The 21,422-nt window shown below is 39.2% G+C and overlaps 1 protein-coding gene across 2 annotated transcripts in view; it reads right to left on the reverse strand.

Annotated features, from left to right (window-relative positions):
* The window catches only part of ADA (adenosine deaminase), a 44,488-nt gene that overhangs the window by 14,104 nt on the left and 8,962 nt on the right, over positions 1-21,422 (reverse strand). For both annotated transcript variants that reach the window (XM_072111052.1, XM_072111051.1), the window contains exons 2-4: positions 4,309-4,370; positions 2,157-2,279; positions 719-862 (exon numbers count right to left, since the gene is read on the reverse strand). In XM_072111052.1, coding sequence (XP_071967153.1) covers positions 719-862; positions 2,157-2,279; positions 4,309-4,370 — 329 coding nt within the window. The remainder of the gene's footprint in view (positions 1-718; positions 863-2,156; positions 2,280-4,308; positions 4,371-21,422) is intronic.

Genomic DNA, 21,422 nt, shown 5'->3' on the forward strand with positions numbered 1-21,422 from the left:
TAACACAGTGGAGAATTTTGGTAACTAAGAACTATGACTATATACTGCCTTGGTATATAGGGAGGGATCTTCTCAGATTATTGTAATTATTGAGACTATTATTATTATTATTATTATTATTATTGAGATGATTATTATTATTTTTACCATTATTAATAATCATCTCCATAATAATAAAAATAATAAAATTTATAATAATAATAATAATAGTCTCAATAATTACAATAATAATCTCTGAGAAGATCCCTCCCTATATATCAGTGCATTAGTCTGTGTCACAGTGTAAATGGTAGATAACATGTCTTAGTTACCAGAAATCCTCAGCTCTGTATCACTGGGCTTATAGCTCAGTTAGTTAAGCTCCTGTCTATGGTGCAGAGGGTCCCAGGTTCGAATCTCAGCCTGGCCAAAACTTTATTTAATTATATAAAGAGCTTGTGTCTGGGGAAGCCCTGGAGACCATATATGGACAGATGCTGATCTCACCTGATGACGTGGTCCCTGCTCTCTTTGCTAAGCCGACACTTCTCTGAAAAGGATTCCCTGCCCGATGTCTGCTCTGGGGAACCCTAGGAGATGCAGTGACCATATATGGACAGATGCTGATCTGAAGCTGATGACGTGGTCCCTGCTCTCTCTGAGCTATTACATAGGAAACATGTTGGATGGTTATAACATAAACCTAAACACTCCACACTCCAAAAAAATGATCACTTACTCTTCCTGTTCCCATGGGATAGGGTCTACTTTGGCGTTAGCCAAAAAGTGAGGGCTGTATCTGGCTTCCACATACACCACCCCTTCCTTGGCTTTCATTTCGACAAATTCATAGGCGACCCTCTTAATGGCTTCTCTGTCACCTCTAAAACAAGAAACAACTTTATTAATTATCACAAACAAAACACAGTTATAATTGGTTTTAAGAGGTTTTGCTTTCTTCCCCATAATAAACCGAATGAGCTTTGTAACTATATGTTTAACCATCCTATTTCTTTTACACATCAGGTCATTTCATGTCCTTGTTTGTACTTCAAAATCTCAGTGGTTTCTCCTCCTCAAGGGAACTACTCTATTATCACATCACATGATAAATGCTCGGTTTTCAATGAAACCATCATGGGGTGGTGAGTCATAAACACATTACCGAAAACATTGAATTACTGTAAAAATATCCACCAACTGGGTATATTCACATTAAAACAGCTTCCAACAAACATGAAATCAAAAATTCAGATGACAAACAGTCCTCTAATCTCACAGAATTGTATGCAGCTTTCTATGGTAAGGTGGTTCCCAGGTCGATTATCCAGACCATAAATGGGTGTACTGCTGGTTTTATTTTAAGATTGTTAATCTATCCTTAGGATTCTGTGGCCTGGAGATGCCCTTTAACTATGATGAAAACTGTGAAGTAACATATCATAGTTTTTAAGTACTTAAGCTTTTACATGGGGCATGTCTACGGAAGGAGGCGTGGCCTCCGAAATATGCTGAACCCTCAGTGTGTGTTAAGGGGGATGAATGATTGAAATGCTAATCAAGATAATTAAAGAAAAATTTTATTTATATCGAATAAAGGAGTTGGAATGAACAGATGCAAGTGCTTAATCTTTTTTGATCTATGGATCAATGGCCGTTGAGGTTGTCTCATTTTCCACCTTGACTGATACTTCTCACCAGACATATTGAAGCACTTTCTATATGTTGTGTTGATATAGGGGATGTATCTCACTCTATGGCTATTGTACCAATAAGCGACTGTATATCCACAGCTGAGGCATAACTGCTTGTTTACATCTGAACTGTGCTTTCTGTCATAAACAATATTGCAAAACCTCATCAGTCACACTTCCAGCAGAAATTAAGGAATTTGTAACAAGGTCTCCTGGTAGATTCTCCCCCACAGTCCTGAATGAACCAAGGTCCAGGGCATCAATCTCCCATACTAAGAGCATGTCTTGGCCCTGACCTTATAAAGTATTCCTCACTATCAATAACCCCAGAGGACATAAAAACAGGCCAAGAATTTGCCTGAGGATGTGTTTTCTCCACTGACCATTGTGATCTAGGAACATCTGGTTTATAAACACTTTCACATGGGATTTGAATAGAAAAGAAATCAATTGTGATGATAGGGAGGTGGAAGAGTGACTTACGCTATAGCAGGCATATAATGCTTGAACTTGGAAAGAAATTCTGTCAGGCTGAGAGGTTCATCGTATGATATGATCTTAAGAAGTTCTTCCACAGTATTTGCCGGTAACTGTATTTGCCTTTTCCTGGATGAGGAAAAAGTATAGATTAACTACTGAAAATATTATCAAAAAAATAACACTCTTTAGAATCACGGGACCCTGTAGTAGCCCTCCCCCTGTTTGGGACTTCCCCAAACAGTGCCTTATATCTTAGCTTCAAGGGTACCAGGTTGCTCGCTACAATGTTGTTCCTTTAAAGGGAACCTGTCACCACATTTGCACATATACAGCCAGTGACAGGTTCCTATAAAGCCCTATTCACTTACTTAACCCTTCTTTTAGCTAAAAATTGTTTCGCTTACATCCACATAAATCACCTTTCATCTTATATTACCTGGCATCAGAGGGGACGTGTCCTGCTCGGCGAGCACCTCCCCATGTCTTATTGCTCCTTACTAGTCACAGTTCAAGTCATGTGACCAGAATGACATCATCTCAGGTCCTTCAACCTCTTAACATTAGCAAACTGTACCCATGCATGTATCTGACCACATGAAGCCTCCATGGACTTCTACTCTTCTCCATTCTCCATGGAGGCTGTTGTGATCTCATGTGATCACATACATGATGTACAGTTTGCTATTCTTAGAAGGCTAAAGGATCTGCAATAATGTCACTGGTCACATGTCATGAATATAACGCTGTTTAAAAAAATTTGACACAATATTTCCCATCTGTACATAGAGCTTGGTATGTCTGTATTTGAATATTAGCAAACTGTCCCTAAGTACAAGTAGGCAGAGCAGAGATTTGAAGAGACACAGAGCTGTCAGTCACAATAATGGGCCGTGGTTCACTGCCAGCCTGAGAGAGAGAAGAGTCACAAAGACCAGACAGGAGTCACAAAATTTGCATATCAGAAAAATGTCTGTAATTAAGGTACAGTGCCGTAAGAGAACTCCAGCTTATTTCTACTGAATCAGACACAATCTTTGGATTTGTGTGGTGCTACTTTTAGAAGAAAGCAGCAAAATCATGTAGAAGCCCTTTAAAAGCTGCAGCTGTTTTGCGATGCATCTACTACCACCAAGCTGTCTCCAAACCAAAAATCTGGACTGGCAACAGAGAGAGGAAAAAAAGTGAAAGTCAAGGCCGTTTTAGTGTCCAAAAGTCAAATTTTTTCAGGGGACTGTTACGTGAATGGAAGACATTCAGTAAAGTAGCCTTTATACCCTGAATTCGTTGGGAATTAAAATATCTGTCGACTTTAAGAGTTTTGCCATCTGATTTTCATCTACAATTATCAATGAGAATTTTCGAAAAAGAAAATTTACCGTAGGTGAAGAGTAAAATCCTGAGGTTTTCTAAGAAACTCGTACATCAACACACTCAACACAGGGTCATAAAACAAATAAGTGACCCTCCCCTCATACCAATTGTCCACTCAGGTTCTAATACTTCTGGCCCCTGGTGGTTGTTAGTTCCTGTTGTCCTACACACACAGGAGATACTTGGAATTGCCTCTCAGCCAATCAATTGCTGCATTGTTAATCCATCTGACTGGCTGTACAGAGTCTCCAGACATGTCCTACAGTGTACAGGCGGTCCCCTACTTAAAGACACCCGACTTACAGGCGACCCCTAGTTACAGATGGACCCCTCTGCCCACTGTGACCTCTGGTGAAGCTCTCTGGACGTTTAACTATAGTCCCAGACTGCAATGACCAGCTGTAAAGTGTGTGTAATGAAGCTTTATTGATAATCCTTGGTCCCAGTACATCAAAAAAAATTTAAACTGGGTCAAAAAAATTTTTGTCTGGAACTACAATTATAAAATATACAGTTTCAACTTACATACAATTTCAACTTAAGAACAAACCTCTGGACCCTATCTTGTATGTAACCCAGGGACTGCCTGTATATGGAAATACATCAAGATGTAAAGACCTGAGGGGATAGAACTCAACCTTGTTGCAATGCTTTAGGATCTCATTCTTACAATCTTTTCATTTTCCTGAAAAGCTCTTTATCAGTTCTGAGTAGAGGCAATTGTCTAAGAATCCATAAAATAACTTATCACCAGTGACAGTAACAGCAAGTAACAGTAACTTACTTTGCAAAATGGATAATTGTCTCTGGTTTGAAGCTTCCATCCAGGTGAACATGAAGCTCAACCTAAAAAAAAAAAAAAGTAGAACAAAATTGAGATTATACACACTATTAACACTATGCTACTATTCCTAAAGAGTAATTCTACAATGGAAATTAAGACTGCACTGTCTTTAGCTGTTAAATTAAAGGGGGATTCCCATTTCAGCAAATTCATGTTATTGTATGACGAGGAAAAGTTATATAATCTACCTATATACTTTGTGTAAATTCCTCACAGTTTTCTAGATCTCTGCTTGCTGTAATTTTATAGGAAGCTTCTATGTTTACTATTTATGCACATGCTACACATTAGATGAAGCCAGTATATTGGAAGTGAGATATCTTAAAGTCCCTACCCTATAAAATTTGGTTGGATATAGGGAGGCCTGATATAAATGTCTATGACAAACTCTAAGTCAGCAGAGTTTTTATCACTGTACTCACAGAGCATGACTGGACAACACACACTGCAATATGTTATGATGATATAGACACCATGTCAGTTATTGGGTTAGTTTTCACATTTTTGTTATCCAAACAAGATTATCATGAATGAAGGGGTAGAGCTTGAACTTTGGTAGTGCCAATCACTTTTTAGAAGGTTACCATGGAAGGCAAGGAGGTCCATGTCCTATATACAAGATGTACTGACAATTATTATGTGTAGACCCCTAAGCAGCATCAATAAATGTAGCTTCCTCAAAACACCATTGTATCAGTACACAAAATACAATTCACAAACATTGCATTGCAACTTCCCAGCAGAAATACATTTTTCTTGTAAGCAAACAAACAAGTCACTGAAGCCTATGAAGTTCAGCCCATAACAGTGACTTCTCAGTGACATACTGAGAATTATAATATACTGCAGTAAAGAAGTGCAGTAGTGTATTGGAATAGAGATCATGATATCCCTAGTGGGACAGTAAAAAAAGAAAAAAAAAAAGATCCTCATTAGTTAACTATACAGTGTGTTAAAAAATAAAATATATTAAAAAAATAAACACAAAATGGTTATTGCCACATCCGTAGAAACCTTGGCTAAAATTGTGCTATGCATAAAAAACTATTCCATTTTAGTGTTTGCTATCTTACCAAAAAATGTATAAATAGTCAGATGTACCCCAAAAATGAAAACATTGGGGCTCACTTACTTTCTTCATGAATCTGGTATCCCCTGCTCTGACAGAGTGGACCACTTTTTTTTTTTTGGTGCACCTTTAACATGCGACACAATTTTGCACTGGCGCACTGTCCGAATGAGCACCGGTACTCCCCCTAATTTATGTTGCATGACTAGTGCAGCTGCGCCACAAAAGGGTCGTGTTCGAGAAAATTGTGGTGCGGACACTGTGCAAGCAGTTTGCAGAATGTGCAAAGTCCGACAGAAAACTGGTGCAAGAGCCTTAGTAAATGTGCCCCATTTTCTTATGCCTCAATAAACAAGCCTTAATAATGCTCTTTTGATGAGTAATTAGGAATTAAAAAGTTGTATTTGTTTTCTAAAGTAGTAAAACTTTTAAAAACCTGCACATTTGGTGTCAACAAAATCGTACTAACCTACAGAAAAATTTGATCATGTTTGTTTTATACTGTAGGGTGAACTGCGTAAACTTTTAATAAAGAAAAAAAAGTTGGGGGATAGCTCTTTTATTTTGTTCCCCTGCTGCTATTTTATCCTAAATATTAAAAAACCTCATATTGCAATAAACTAGCCCTAATATGCCTATGTCAGATGAAAAATAAAAAAGTTATGGATTCTGAAATTTGAGCATGGAAAAAATAAAAAAGTGCTCTGTCCTGAAGGCCAACATCGTCCATAAAATGTTAATTGAATAATAATAAGCAGGATGGCCTGTATGCCACAGCCTCCCTAGGGTAGTAACAGGTTACACCCCTGTGCACAGTGATACCACCTTTTCCAGCTGAGTTAGAAGCAGGAGGTAACTCTGCTTGTTGTGTGAGCCGAGCTGTTGGGACACAAATACTTGCTGACTGGCTGTAGTATATCTGTGTACTATCCACTCCATAGGGGTAAGGCTGAAGAGTGAAAAGCCAGACTCCACATAGCAGCAGGACACCGAGAACTTCCAGGACTAAGAGGACTTGACTTACAGCATGAGGATGATGATGACAAGCCAAACACTATATCATCATTGTGCTTTTACATCATAATCTGCAAGAGTCTACAACACTAGACATAACCTTTCTAATGCAGGTGTTAGGCTACATTCACACGACAATAGGGGGGCGTATGTACAGCTGCAAGCTTGCGGCCTTACATACGTCCCCAATAGACGGCAATGGCCGTTCGGAGTGATACGGTGCTGCAAATGTGCAGCACCGTACTGCTCCAAACATGGCAAAAAGATAGGACATGTCCTATCTTTTCCCGTGTTACAGCCTGTACTTAATGCATCGCTATGGAGATGTGAGGGGTCACCCGTGCGCTCATAAGTCAGTGTGAATGCAGCCTTACAATGTCACACTTCAACTAAATCTGCTATACAGATAAAGTATATAGATGATATACAGATGTAGCATTTATAACTGTAATCTTAACATATACACAAACACATTATATACACACACATTTTAATACAATACTTTTTTTTATTACAATAACATTATTTTTATATTATTTCCAGATGCCTTCAACATCAATTTATATAATATCTCCAGGATAAAACTTGGCCAGGCTGTTCATGCCTGGAATGAAATATCTCTTACGATCTCAGTCAACTATCTATTCATCATAAATAACACATTTTCGGAGCTTTTGAAAATTTTCATTTTCTCCTTGGAATTTACCAATTTATTGCCCATCTAAATAATATAATTATATCCTATGAGAGAAAAACTACTCAGTCCACTGGGAGCCTCAAACTTCATTATCACAGTGTATTCTGAGGTTAAATTGTTTTTCCCAAAAGGAAAACAGCTGGACTCTTTTATAGCAACAGCAAATAATTCCAGAGCAGCGGCATTATTTCACAATAATACTCAGTATTAGCGGTAATTCATACTGAGATAGCTGGGAGACGCAAAGTGAATCTCCATATAATAGTTTTTATGGCCCCAAGCTTGTTTTTTAACTGAAGACCTATTCTCCCATCAGACTCTGTTCTTTATCCAGTGGATAGAAAATCAGTTTTAAAATTAAATGAGAGCAGAAAACCCTTTTAGGCATTCTGTACAAACCCCATGTATTTCCACCTTGAAAATGTTGGACTTGGGTTTGAGAGATTGTAACAAAAAGTCAGCGTGTGTAGAAGCAATGGGTCTCCGTACCGTACCTGGCATTACAGCAGAAGGCTCTACATGTCTCCCAATTTTATGGAAAGGTTTGTACAGTTGTCTTCTGGAAGCCATTAGTCTTGAGTTGGAGGGGTATAGTGGAAGAACCATGGGACCCCTGGTTTATATAAATTGCAGTAATGGTCAGCACTCCTGATTTCCAGTGAGTTCCACTGACGCGTTTCTAAACTTTTCAATTGCAATGACTAAAGACCACAAACGCGTCAGTTTCTTGGTGTTATTAATATAAATAAAGCTCACGTTTTATTGTAAATCAAGAGTGCTAATCAAGAAAAGGGACTTTCTTTTTGGAATGGTGCACCCAGGAGATGAGCAGACCAGACTTTTCTTTTATCCATGGTTTATACTTTTTCTATAGAATCTCCCTACTCCCACTGCAATTTTTATGCAATTATAATCAGATCATAAATATTCTACTACTAATGCAGTATTAGGTAACATTGGTCTGTAATATATATCCACTAAACATACCTCTCTAGCTTGGCTAAGTTGTGGTCTTGCTGCAATGGACTATGATCCCCGCTGCATTCAATAACACTTTACTGTTTGCTGAATCATAGGGAAAACACTACTAGATGATTAGTTATGATGATTAGTTATCAATTAAGACCAAAGGGTAAATGATAATAAATAGAAAAAAAAATGAGATGGGGGGGGGGGGGTTGGCAGTGATTTCCAGGACAAGGGAATGTTTCCTGCCTCCAATAACCATTCCTTTGGCTTTTTCCAGTGGAATGGACCCGTTCCACTCAGGGGACTTAAAATTCTGAAGAAGAAGGTGTATACTGGGCACATGTTAATACAGTCTTGTATACATGATAATTAGACAGTAATGACATATTACATGCTTGAATGAAGATGAGTTGTGATACTAGACTAAAGAAAAGAGTGGAGCCGTTTCTAGAAAAATAGCAGTATGAACCCGACCCTGGCATCACCACCTAAACTTGAAAGTCACTTGACAGGAGATCCAGAGAATTTTGGATTCCATTGCTATATTTTTAGATCCATCACCCATCTGTGATCTCTTGCCAAAGGTGATAGTAACAGTTCTGAAAGTACTATTAAAATCAGAATCTGAAAGTAATCAATTAAATACTTTGCATGCACCTACTATTCACACAGGTACTAGCCTGCGGGAATCCCCATTTCACATTTTGTCAGAGAGGTCAGTCACCTTCTTGGAGAATTGCCATCAAATTGCAGAGTTAGACTAGGAAAGGGATATGATTGACCTATGGGTGGTGTGTGCAGGCCTGGATACAGCTGTACACATTTAACCCTGCTTTGTGGTTCCAATAGTATGTTCAGAATAGTGTGGATGTAAAGTGTGGCCCAAAAAAAAGATGGTCTTAGAGTAACATCTCTTATATGTTGTGTTATTCTCTCAGTGTTTCATATGTGTGCCCTCCATCATTGCATATATAATGTTTGTTTTTTTTCTAGTAAAGGTGTCATTTCTTAAAAACTTTTGTACTTTTTAGACACAAGTAGTTACCATCAAAGAATCATTGTAGTTACCATTACAAGCTTAATAAAGTTGTTAGGCACACCTCTATATTATGGATCAGTCTTTTAAAGTGGTCTCTGGCCTTAAGCCCCAGGGACTGTAGAGTGTTTATTTGCTTGTAAACTAGGGGGAAAGGGGGTCTGCAGTGGTTGGTGGTTGTTGTGGGGGGTATCAGGGGGGGTGAGAGGAAAATGTAGCTGAGGGGGTCACAGTAGTTGAATTTGGCAGGGTCAGCTGCTGACTACAGTTGTGGTAGAAGGTACTGGTTACGGTGATTCTACTCCTCACAACTCCCCTACAATGTGCAAGGTCAGGGATATTTTCTTCTTTTAACACACATATACAAATCCATGTTGCACATGGTGAATGCAAACACAGAAGCATACAATGGACTTCTACGAGCCACCATTTGGATGAATGATACAGCCACAGATACACACTTTAACCTTTAGGACTTCCACAGAACAAGTACATCACCAGAAACATAAATATACTAAATAGGCAGACCACAAGGGTAGTACGTAGAGTTATTCACGATGGGTAAAAGTAAATAAATAGCACATTCGTCTTTCAGCCCCTAGATCTTGTTTATTGAAAGCTTCATCCTGTCGAGAGCTTCAGGGTCAGCATGTTCAGAAAGGACCCAGCTATGTAAATATCACATACCTGTTCTCTCTTCTCAGGGCGCCTTTCTAGCAGCTATATTCTAGAAGCTGAGGCTCCTTTACACAACAAGATCTTTCCACAGGAAAAATCTTAGCCCATTTTACCTACTGCATTATATATATATATATTTTTTTAAGAACTAAAACAGATCCCCCAAACTTCTCAAATTTGCATATATATATATATATACACAGGCGGTCCCCTACTCAAGAACACTCGACTTACATACGACCCATAGTTACAAACGGACCACTGGATATTGGTAATTTATTGTACTTTAGTCCCAGGCTACAATAATCAGCTATAACAGATATCACAGGTGTCTGTAATGAAGCTTAAGTGTTAATCCTGGTTCTAATGACAATCCAACATTTTTAAAATCCAATTGTCGCAGAGACCAAAAAAGTTCTGGCTGGGATTACAATGATAAAATATACAGTTCCGACTTACATACAAATTCAACTTAAGAACAAACCTACAGACCCTATCTTGTATGTAACCCAGGGACTGCCTGTATATATATATATATATATATATATATACATATACAGAGACTACAATTTAAACCTCCTTACTCTCTGATGTTTCTGCTCCATGGTGACAATATCAATGGCGACACATTGCCCATAAGCTATCCACAGGTAATATAGCAGTGCTGTACCTGGTGACTCAGAGGTGATAATTTTATTCTCTTGAGCCAGGTGAACTAAAAGCCCAGTGCTAAGTGGTCCGTAGTATGATTCCCCACTGCAGGAGATCTATTGGCCATGAGTCTTAGTGACACAACGGTGTCATGATCTGGCAGTTCTATAATACAACCTAGTGGTTAAAATGATAATTCATTTTGGCGATAAGTGGCAACAATAGTCAGATGACAAAATATCAGTGCCCAATGGTCCATGCTGGCCAATATTAGAAAGCTCTCTCCACAGTCTCTGCTAACTCAGATATATAACTCCTACTGATCAGAAGGTGTAGTTGACCAAGGACCAAGGATCATACACATATTTATATTTATTATATATAGTATATTATTGCAGTATATAGTATTATTATATATGCAGCATATAGTATATTATTGCAGCCTGCCCACTGAGGTCAAAGGCACATTTTCCTGCTTACTAAACAGATTTCCAACCATAATCGAAAGAGGAATTCATTTGTGTCATCATGTGAGATGAATGAAACCTAAAAAGGGATCTGTCACCAGGTTACACAATCTATGCTGCATATATAAATACATAAATCTCGTATACCTCCTACTACTGGCTTAACTATTAAGAATATGCCAATATTACAATGAGCATTACTCACTTTGGTGCCTTATAAAATGTGTATGTCATTACATGGATTATACAGCAAAGGACATCAGGCTCCAAAGATCTATTTAATAATGTATGAAATCTGATGACAGATCCTCATGCATCACCACTTTCGGGGCATGTTTAGGAAGTAACAATATCATATATATCATCTTAAAAAACTGTCATAGATAGCCAAACCTTAATAACATGGGAATACCCATCGTAATGTATTTAAAAGGATTATCCAAATATAAAACCCATTTCCTGCAGGGGAATTACCGTATGAATTAATTGGTGGGATGGGTGTTCCTGGGCTTGAGTACACAGCATTACATAAAACCTCTTGCTGTAGAGGACATTATTCTATTAGGGACTACGCTGTACAGATAGACCATTGATAGTGCCATAGAAGTAGTGTCACTAGGTTGAAGTCCTGTAGGGCACTTTAGGTTCCCTGTTCTACCGATCTCTGGGGTTACCAGGCACCCATAGTGATTAGACACTTATCTCTTCTGTGGATATGTGGATAAATAAGCCAATTTGCTGGTGGTCCCAGTAGAAAACAATGTGTGATCAGTTTATTAGTTTAGGAGCTTCTCTCTCAAGTAGGGATTAAGAATAATACAATGATAAATGTACAAGGGATTGCTAAAACTGGTTGCCTATAAAGGCATATGTACTTTATAATTATGTAGAGAACATACTCAATGAACAACCAAAAGTAAATTCTTACTTGCCTAGCTGCTCCTGCTGTGGATAGACAAGGGCCCCTGCACATGATAACAGCTTATGGCCACAGTGATATCAGCGGTGGACAGACACATTGGGGCACATGGATCATAGTTTTCCAACCTCCACTTTTTCAAGTTTTCTGAAGTTGGCCTACAAAATCATTGCTATGTATTGTGTGCGATTTTTGAGTCCTAAATAGTAGCTCCCAAAAGGAAGTCTGGGTCTACCATGCTCTGTGTTGGAACTTTCAGAGCCCAAAAGTTGCACAAGTTGAGCAAACATGAGGGCTACAAATATAAATCCAGTCACTGCATTACATCCTTGCGGCAGCTTACTTTGGTACGCTGCTTGATTCTGCGCCTAAAAAGTCTCAATCTGCGAAAAGTCACACATAAAAATTGCACAAACAAAAGAAAACAATTGGAGTAATACATATCCCCCATTGAGCAGTATGTTGTTGTGCCCAGTCGGACAAGAGCTCTCCATTATCTCTCAGGATCTCAAAGTAAGGAGTCCACCCTTCTATGACATCCATATTCTCTAGAGAATCGGTTAAGAAAGTGCAACTGTTGAGCAACTACTGACAGCTAAACAGCTGAAAAGCTGCAGGTTTCAAACCACTGCCCTTGTGTGTATATAAAGATGGATTGTCCAAGCCATTCACTAGACCCAGCCAGGAGATCCATCTGGACTGGTTCTCAGCCCTGAAATACTGCAGCCATCTACTGAAAACAGATGCAGATTAGATTCAGTGAGTGATCCGGAATGCTACACACTACAGATATGCTTAGGCAATCGACAATATATATATTATATACACACACATACATATATATATATATATATATATATATATATATATATATATATATATTCACACTATGAATTCTAATACCTATAAACCTGTAGAGGAGGTATTTACAAGCAGGTTATTGCAGTCAGTTTATTAGGTGAGTAAATATTACAGTAGAAGCCTTCAATACTGTCACCTCTTGTCATTTTCTTCTACTGACAAATCTCTTCCTCCAGCAATGTTGTGTTTCATTAATATAGGTGAGGACCATGAAGACTCCTCCATGACCATCCTGAGAGGCAGAACCCCAATAAAGAAGAAGTACACTACAAAACTATGTCCGGTTCGCTGTCATCTCATGTGACATAAGACATTCAGATGAACAGTGGAATTATGTAGACAAATGTTTGTACTGTTTTTACTGTGTAGTATTTAAAGGGGTATTACCACAAAGACCAAGAAGCTTCTTATATGTACTCAGGATAACAAAATAAAACACTCTAATTCACTGTTATTAACAAAAATGCAGCATTTCACAGATATAAGTCCAACCTGTCTCCATCAGTCCTGCTGTACACAATTTCAGTTGCCCCTAGACACGACCCTGTAACTTCTGACTTAGGGTCGGGCCACATTCTTGCATTTCTGTGTGAGATTGTGGAGCTGAGATTTCTGTCTGTCTCTGCTGTGTGGCTTGTAGCCCCGCCCCCTGCACAGAGCTCAGAGACTCTCACTGGTTACTTCCTGCCAGGTGATGTAGCAGAGCTCACAGTGTAACAGTCTGTCAGCCTCCGTGTAATCTCATGCATCTCTCATCTGTCTCATCTTTTTTTATGTGTCAGTGTGTTAGTACAATGTCAGAAGCCAGATGAAAGTATATACACCTAACCAAATTGTCACCCCATAGAACTAGATGGATTATAATGTGTCTGCTTAGAGAGGCCCCGCCCACACCCTGGGATTTTGCATTGAGCTGCATAGAGAGTGAGCGCTAAAACAGCAATAACAATGAGTAAAATTGTAAAGTAAGGGGTAAAAGTGATCTTTAGTGTGTTAACATCTTTGGGGGATTGAAATGTGAGAATCTTCTTTTGTGGGAAAACCCCTTTAAGGTAGAATTAGCACGTGTGCGGCACCGTTCCGCTCCCGTAGGGCCCCCCCCGCCCATTGCCGTCTATGGGGGACGTATAACGGCCGGTAGTGTGAATGCAGCCTTAGTTTATGTATGATGGGTTTTTTAAAATACCATATTATGCAATGTGTCTGAAGAATTTGGACAGCAAAGGGAGGTTTCTGCAGACCTCACTGATGTCACAATATAACTCTTTCAGACAAATGTATGAAAACAGCCATATGCGACCTGTACCGTTTTCATAAGGGTAGCGAACAGCCACATTCATTTTAATGTGCAATACTATCATCCATTTAAATGGTCAAATTGTCCGTCGTACCGTGAGCGAGGATTAAAAAAATATAGAGAATGTTCTATTTTCTCCATTATTTCTTTTCTATACGCCTTATAAAAGTCTACAGGAATGTTTAAATTATGTGTATGTATACGTGCTGCATATGGTTGTGCACCGTATGCAGCCATATTTACATGCAGTATCCATGGAGACTAGAACCAGAGGGAGGTGCATTCTGTCAGCCAGCCAATAGTCAGCCATCCATCAGCCATAATTTTATACATATATGATACAGATACAGTGATGTACTCTACGTGCACATATGGATGAAAATCTCACATATAAACAGATTCATTCGGCACAGAGATACCACTCCAAAAGGTCATCCTGTAATCCAGACTGGATTACCAGTCCCACCATATATATTAGAAGTTCTGCCCATTTTCTACATGAGGGTCACCCTCTTGAAGACCACCTTTTCTAAGAAATCTCAGGTGGTGGTCTCACAGACATATCACTGTATATGTAACAAGAAAGTGACAACAGTAGACTGTGTACAAAGGGCAACAGTGTTCTCAGAGTCTGTAACATATCTTTAAACACAGTGATAATATACCTTTAACAAGAGCCCTGGTATAAACACTCATTGTTTGCACTAGAGATAAGTATGGAGTAATTTGGCAAGTGAGCACAATAACACAAGGTCTCCCCATACAGGTTCCTGCAGTGGCAATAAATTCAGCATTTACCATGATAAAGGACTGTATAATGATGCTCTTCCCTTGTTTGAGAGGCATCTTCAAGAAAAGAGTTTGACAATCCTATGATATTTTTTCAAGTTATAATGGGGGATTTAGGAAATTTTGGGAAAGGAAATTATAGAATGCTTAACCTATACCAACTAAGTTGGTTTGATTTTCCAACACAAGTTAGAAATAGAGTAACTGATTGCAGATAACATAACCACCAAACCCCCTGTTATTCAGTCATATTAGACCCTTAGTAGAACCGAACTTAAAAAAAAAACAGCTGTAGGTTCCTTAGGATCAATGTCAACTTGTGGTCAAAAACACACAGATCACAAAAATAAGTTATGTTATGGATACTCGCCATGAAAAGTTTTCATTAAAAAAAAAACTTGTATTGTAGCTACCAATTTGTTGATCCGCTCAAAATTATTTTTCCTATAAAACCCATGCAACTAAGTACCCCACCCTTGGCACCGAGCATGTCAGGTGAGTGAAGACAATCTCCGTACTGTTGTATGGGAAATAAACATAACCAAGTCATGCAGCGCCATCCCTCCCTCTACCCATCGGCATAGCAGGATTCCAAGTACGTGTTTTAGGAATGACTTCCAGCTGCAAGTACTGCAGTCTAGTGATCTCAGCAGCATCTGAGGAATCTGGCATCTATACAATATCAACAGTAAAGTTCTGTACTAATTACATTGTAGAAATGTAGCAAACTAATCATATTCGACACATATATAGAAAAAAAATCTGCTGACCACCTGGCAAAAATATTTGTGCAGTGCTGCGTAATCTGTAGGCGCTATAAATAAAGAATTATTATTTCTTTTCTGAAATTCTTATTATGTTTGTTGTCCAGCATCATTACAATTTTGTGAGGGTTTGGCCGGCCATGCACCCATATCATAGTCCATCTCTGATCAAGCCATTAGATATGATGCAAAACACAAGCTTATTAATGAGACAGAGCGGATTAAATCACTAGACCTTCACAAATCCAGGATAGAATCCCAGCCGCCATGTTATCCTACTTGGAAGCATATATGGTCATGGAATACATGGCACCATCAGTTGTCCTACTAAGGCCCCCTACATGAACCTGCTTGGTCCATGGAATCGTGCTGATCATATCCAACATGCCAGTACAGTTGTCTGGCCAGCAGATAGGGACTCCTTGCATCACAAATAGCTGTGATGCAAGGACCCCCATCCACTGCACTGTCCTCAGTCTATCGGATCTGATTAACACACAAAACAGTTTCCACAGACCAAACACACGTACAGTCTAAAGTCTGATAGTTTTCTGTAAGGATCAGTACTGATTCTTGACTCGTATCTAGCTGCAGAAATGGTTCTTCATCATAGAGGTCATACAACAGTACATAGCATGACCATGTCTCATTCTGCTGTTTCATTATGCAAATTAATGGTAAAAATTGCTTGCATCATTATGGAAAAAATCAGCTGTACGCTTTTCATTTTGAACAGGTAACTGGAACAGTAATAGTAAAATCCGTAGGTCATGTTGAGACATGCACAACAGGAAGGTTACCAAAACTGGCATTTCTCTTATTTGCAAGATTGGTTCCCATCTGATGCCATTTACTGACAGAATTGCTTTTAATTAAAACACAGAATAAAAACTTCCCTTATAAGACAGAACTTCACAAAAGAAAAGTTTAAAGGGAACCTGTCATCAGGATTTAACTTTTTCACCTAAAGACAAGTTTTTTTATATTTTTAATTTAATACTTTTTTAATAATAATTCCCAATCAGTAGCCAACGAAAAAAAGAGGCGTCTAGATATAACTAATTAGTAACTGAACAGTATTTGTCTATGTCTATTCCAGTTGTCATGACAAAGTTATGGCCAACATGTACCCCCATAGGTATCTGTCATGGGCACACTATGGCTTGGGCAATAAGTAGTTTCCAACTGTAAATGCAAATATGAACTTGGCTTTAAAGGGGTATTCTAGCCATAAATATTTATTACCTATTCACTGGATAGGCTACAATGATCAAAGTGCGACCATTGGGACATGAACAATCACTGCAGCAAGGAGGAGTTTGAACAATTTCTGTCACTTCAATAGCTCCACGTGCATGTTCAGGTACCACTCCCACTTCTCCATGATCCTGTACCTGGGAGTAATGAGAGAGATCGGGACTGGAGTCGCTTACTCTCTCAGTAATCTAAAATGTATAACCTAACAGGAAGATAAGTGGTTAATGTTTGTGGATGAAATCACCTTTCAATACCTTAGTCCTGTTTTGGAGCATTAATAATCAAGCCCTTTCTGGCATTTTTTCCTTTCCGTGTGCCAGGAGCAATGACTTTTTTCATTTTTGCAGCACTATAGCCTTAAAAGGGCTTCTTTTTGTGAGATTAGTAGTTTATAATGGCATCAGTTTAAAGCTACAAAATTACAGACATAATGCAATTCTACCATTGATCTTTTAGTTTATACACACATTTTTCACATTACTTTGTTCTAATATGGGACTTTTACTAGTGAGGATTTGAACCCACACTGTAGTAGTTCTAGATTTCAGAGTATTACACCCCTTCCTCTGAAGGAGGAACTCAGTGTGCTTTCTCTGCTGACCATCACCTAGAACTCATGTGGAGATACTATTGTTGGTCAGTATTCTGATAATTTAATGTGACTATGCCCAATCTCATCTTCATGCAGTGTTCTCCGGTGGGCTTTTTTCAATATTTTTTCTCTATATATTTATGAAAGTTTGATGGATATTTGTGGCACTTCAAGTAAGTTACATGAATATGTACTCTACCCTATATTACCGTACTTTTATTATCAAATTAGTTTGGAAAATATATGTCTGCATCAGTGTTTCTTTATTAAACTGTGAATATGGAGTTATCAATGTATGAATTAAAATGAACCTGTCACCACACTACCCCCCCAAATCAACTAACAGTACCCTCTTCTGTAATATGTATGTCCCCTTGAGGAGTTTTTAGCCTATTTCTAGGTTGGGGCATGAATGAAAAATCATCTTATTTTCTTTTGTAGGAAGCAATCACAATCAGGTAATCCCCCCTTCTTCTGCAGTCAGGTAACCCCTCCTTCTCCATTCACACAATCAGGTAACCAACCCCTCCTTCTGCAATCAAGTTACCCCACCTCCTTCAGTCAGGCTGCTCTGCCCACTCCATGCATCTGGCCCAGCCCTGCCTCCAAATGTGATTCATTCTCTGGCTATCTGGAGATCTAGGCGGCAGGGCTGGGCCAGATGCATGGAGTGGGCAGAGCAGACTGCTCCTTTAATGATCGAAGAATTATTTTGATCTGTGTTCATCTCCTCAGTATGTACCTGAAGATTCAATGCCATACTTTCCCATATGAGGCTACATTTATACCATGTCTTATGTGTGTGTATATACAAATAAAGCTCCCATCATGTACACTGTGCATATCCATAAACATCTACTGGAAGACAGAGGCATCCTTTTTGCCTCCATCTCACCGGTATACGATGTATACTGTGTAAAACACAGAGGGGGGGGTTTACTAATTGTGGCGCAAGCATGTCTGTCGGCATCGGAGATCAGTCTCCGCAAAGCACAGCCCGATGTATTTAAGTGGGGCAAGGCTGTTAGTAATTAATGGGTAGATGGAACTGATCAGTCGTGCGCCAAAAATTGTGCCTAAAAATGGCAACAAAATACACATAAATGTGGAGGATAATGTGGAAACGTAAGGCCACGCCCACTTGCGCCAAAAAAAGACGTAGGTGTCGGGATAGTTGGAAACATCTGTTCTTTCTGGCGCAAACTCATTATAAATGGTCCGCAACAGTTCTGCGCCAAAATAACATTAAAATCACAGCATTTTTTTGGTGCAGATGCGATAATACATGTGCCCCTGCTCCCCCCTGCTGCGCGAACTATATGCTCAGCGGCGGCCATTGCATTGTATGGGGTATGTGCATGCAGTTGGATACGTCTTTGCCCTGTTGCAATGACAAAATTGGAATCCACCCGTATCCTTATCCCCTATCCGTATCCTAACAGAAGGCAAAAACGTATTAATATAGCCTTAGCACTTCATAAGCATCACCTTGTAACCCAATTATAACATATAAGGCCAAGGTTGACATCAACTGCCCCAAGACTTACTACCGTATATACTTGTGTATAAGCCGACCCAAGTATAAGCCGAGGCCCCTAATTTTACCACAAAAACCTGGTAAAACCTATATATTTTTTACTCGAGTATAAGCCGAGTTTGGGTTTTCAGCACATTTTTTTAGTGCTGAAAAACTAGGCTTATACTCGAGTATATAAGACCGCAATCCTTGACTATACTGTAGACCTGTAGACTGATTTCCCATACACAGAATAATATTTTACTTTATAATATTTCTTACACAACCAAGTTCAGTTAAAGGAATTATTCAATCAGCACAACATAGCTGCTTCCTTCTAAAAACAAGGTCTGCCCAGTATTACAGATCAGCCCCATTCTTTTTTATTTATTTAACCCAGCTGCCATCCCAGGCACTACTCGTATATATACATGTGGTGCTGAATTTGGAAGAAAGTAAATAAGTATTTTTTCTTTATTATAAAATACCAAAAAGATGAGTTTTGTCCATCCAAAAGATGATGATAAAAATTTTGTAGTTCCACAGTGAAGCCGGCGTACTACACCCAGGCGCACTGCTCACTGCGCATGAACTGTGGGTATGACACTTGCGCTATGAAGCTGCGGGGTACTACTCCGGCTTCATTGTAGTACTGCACTGGGGCAGGGAGAACCAGAGATGGGTCTGCTGGGCCTCATTGGACCATCTCTAGGCATCTATAAAGGTTTTCTTTATAGCGTTCTTCCATGGAGGGACTTGCTAAAAGGCGATTTGGGACTGAACCACTTTTCCAGAAGAACCTGTGGGTGGTTTAGTGTCCCAGAATACCCTGACAGGCCATCTTTAAATCCAATCCACATGCTGTGGAAAAAGTTCACGAAGTGACTTAAAATCCTCAGAGATTTAAGTTTTTAACTTTATAAACAACAAAAGACAACATGGTGGCTGAGTGGGTAGCCCTTGTGCCTTGCAGCGCTGGAGTCCTGGGTTCAATTCCAGGTCATCATCTGCAAAGAGTTTGTATTGTCTCTCTGTGTTTGCGTGGGTTTCCTCCGGGTACTCCGGTTTCCCCCCACACTCCAAAACAATAGTGGTAGGTTGTTTAGATTGTGAGCCCCATGGGGACAGGGACCAATTTGGCATGCTTTGTGCAGTGCTGTGTAATCTATAGGCGCTATCTAAATAAAGAATTATTATTATTATTATTATTATTAAAAGACTCCACTAGAATATGATTTGAATCAGGTCTGAGCAACCAGCAGCACTTGTAATAATAATAATTCTTTATTTATATAGCGCACACAGATTACGCAGCGCTGCACAAACTTGTAGCATTGTGGTAACTACTTGACTAGTGTTCACATGTGGTTGTGGTTAGTAGCCAGAATGCAATGTGTATGGGCATCCTTAGGGTATGGTCACATGTACCAATAGCACTGGGTTCACAAGCGCAACAGTAGAGCAATGGGGGCCCAATGCATTTGCGTTTGCAGTGAAACGCATGCGAACAGTAAGCAATCGCATACGTTTAACTGGAAACGCTAATGAGATTGAGCCGAGGCACGGCCCCTTAGGACTGCGTTTACAAGCGCAATGATATCGGTACTGGTGACCGTACTATCAGGGTTTCTGCACAAGGGAATTCATGCGCACCCAATACACAACTAAATCCGGTTTTCCGTGGTGAATCCACATGTACTACATCCAAATTAATTTTTAGAGCATTTCCCCAAAAACAGAGAAGAGATAATTGACAAACCGCAGATTTTTAAAAGATGTAGAGCATCTCCATTCCAGGGCAGAAACTCCCAGCACTTTGTGTGGTAACCTTCTAAAAGCATTTTAGTTTTTACAAAAAAATGTGATGTGTGCAGAAAATATAATTACCCCCCCCCCCCCCACACACACACACAAAAATGAGTTATCCTAAAATAATTATTGGGATGCCCTATTTGTGGGACACCTCCATGATCAACCCCTGAAATATTGCGTACACTGGGGTCAATTTCATAAGGATCCATGAATTTATGGGGATCAATGAAATAGAGAAAACGTAAGCAAGTGCAAAAGGATATATAAACTCAATGCAGATGTTGCTATAGTTGGATACAAATAGTAGAAACCACAAAAGTTCCAAGTTGGTAAAAATATGAATGGATGTTCTTACAAAGCAAAGTGTTAGTTTGTACTAAATTGATTTGGACCCAAGACAGATAAAGGGAATGGGTGAATGAGGGACAAGCCTCTTTATACAATGTAGTAGTAATAAATGCCACGTGAAATCACAATGTAACAAATCACCAGCACAACATGTAAGTTGTAATAACTCAGTTACAAGCTGCAGAATGAATAGTAAGAGATGGTAATATTTCCTGGTCTGTTATGTGCCAGCACTAGCCATATAACCAGTGATATATAGTCCTCTCAGGTTCATTCATGGCTCGTTCACATATTGCAGCTGTGTATTGCGGACAGGCA

This window comes from Engystomops pustulosus, chromosome 6 (genome assembly GCF_040894005.1).
Source record: "Engystomops pustulosus chromosome 6, aEngPut4.maternal, whole genome shotgun sequence".
Classification (NCBI taxonomy): domain Eukaryota; kingdom Metazoa; phylum Chordata; class Amphibia; order Anura; family Leptodactylidae; genus Engystomops; species Engystomops pustulosus.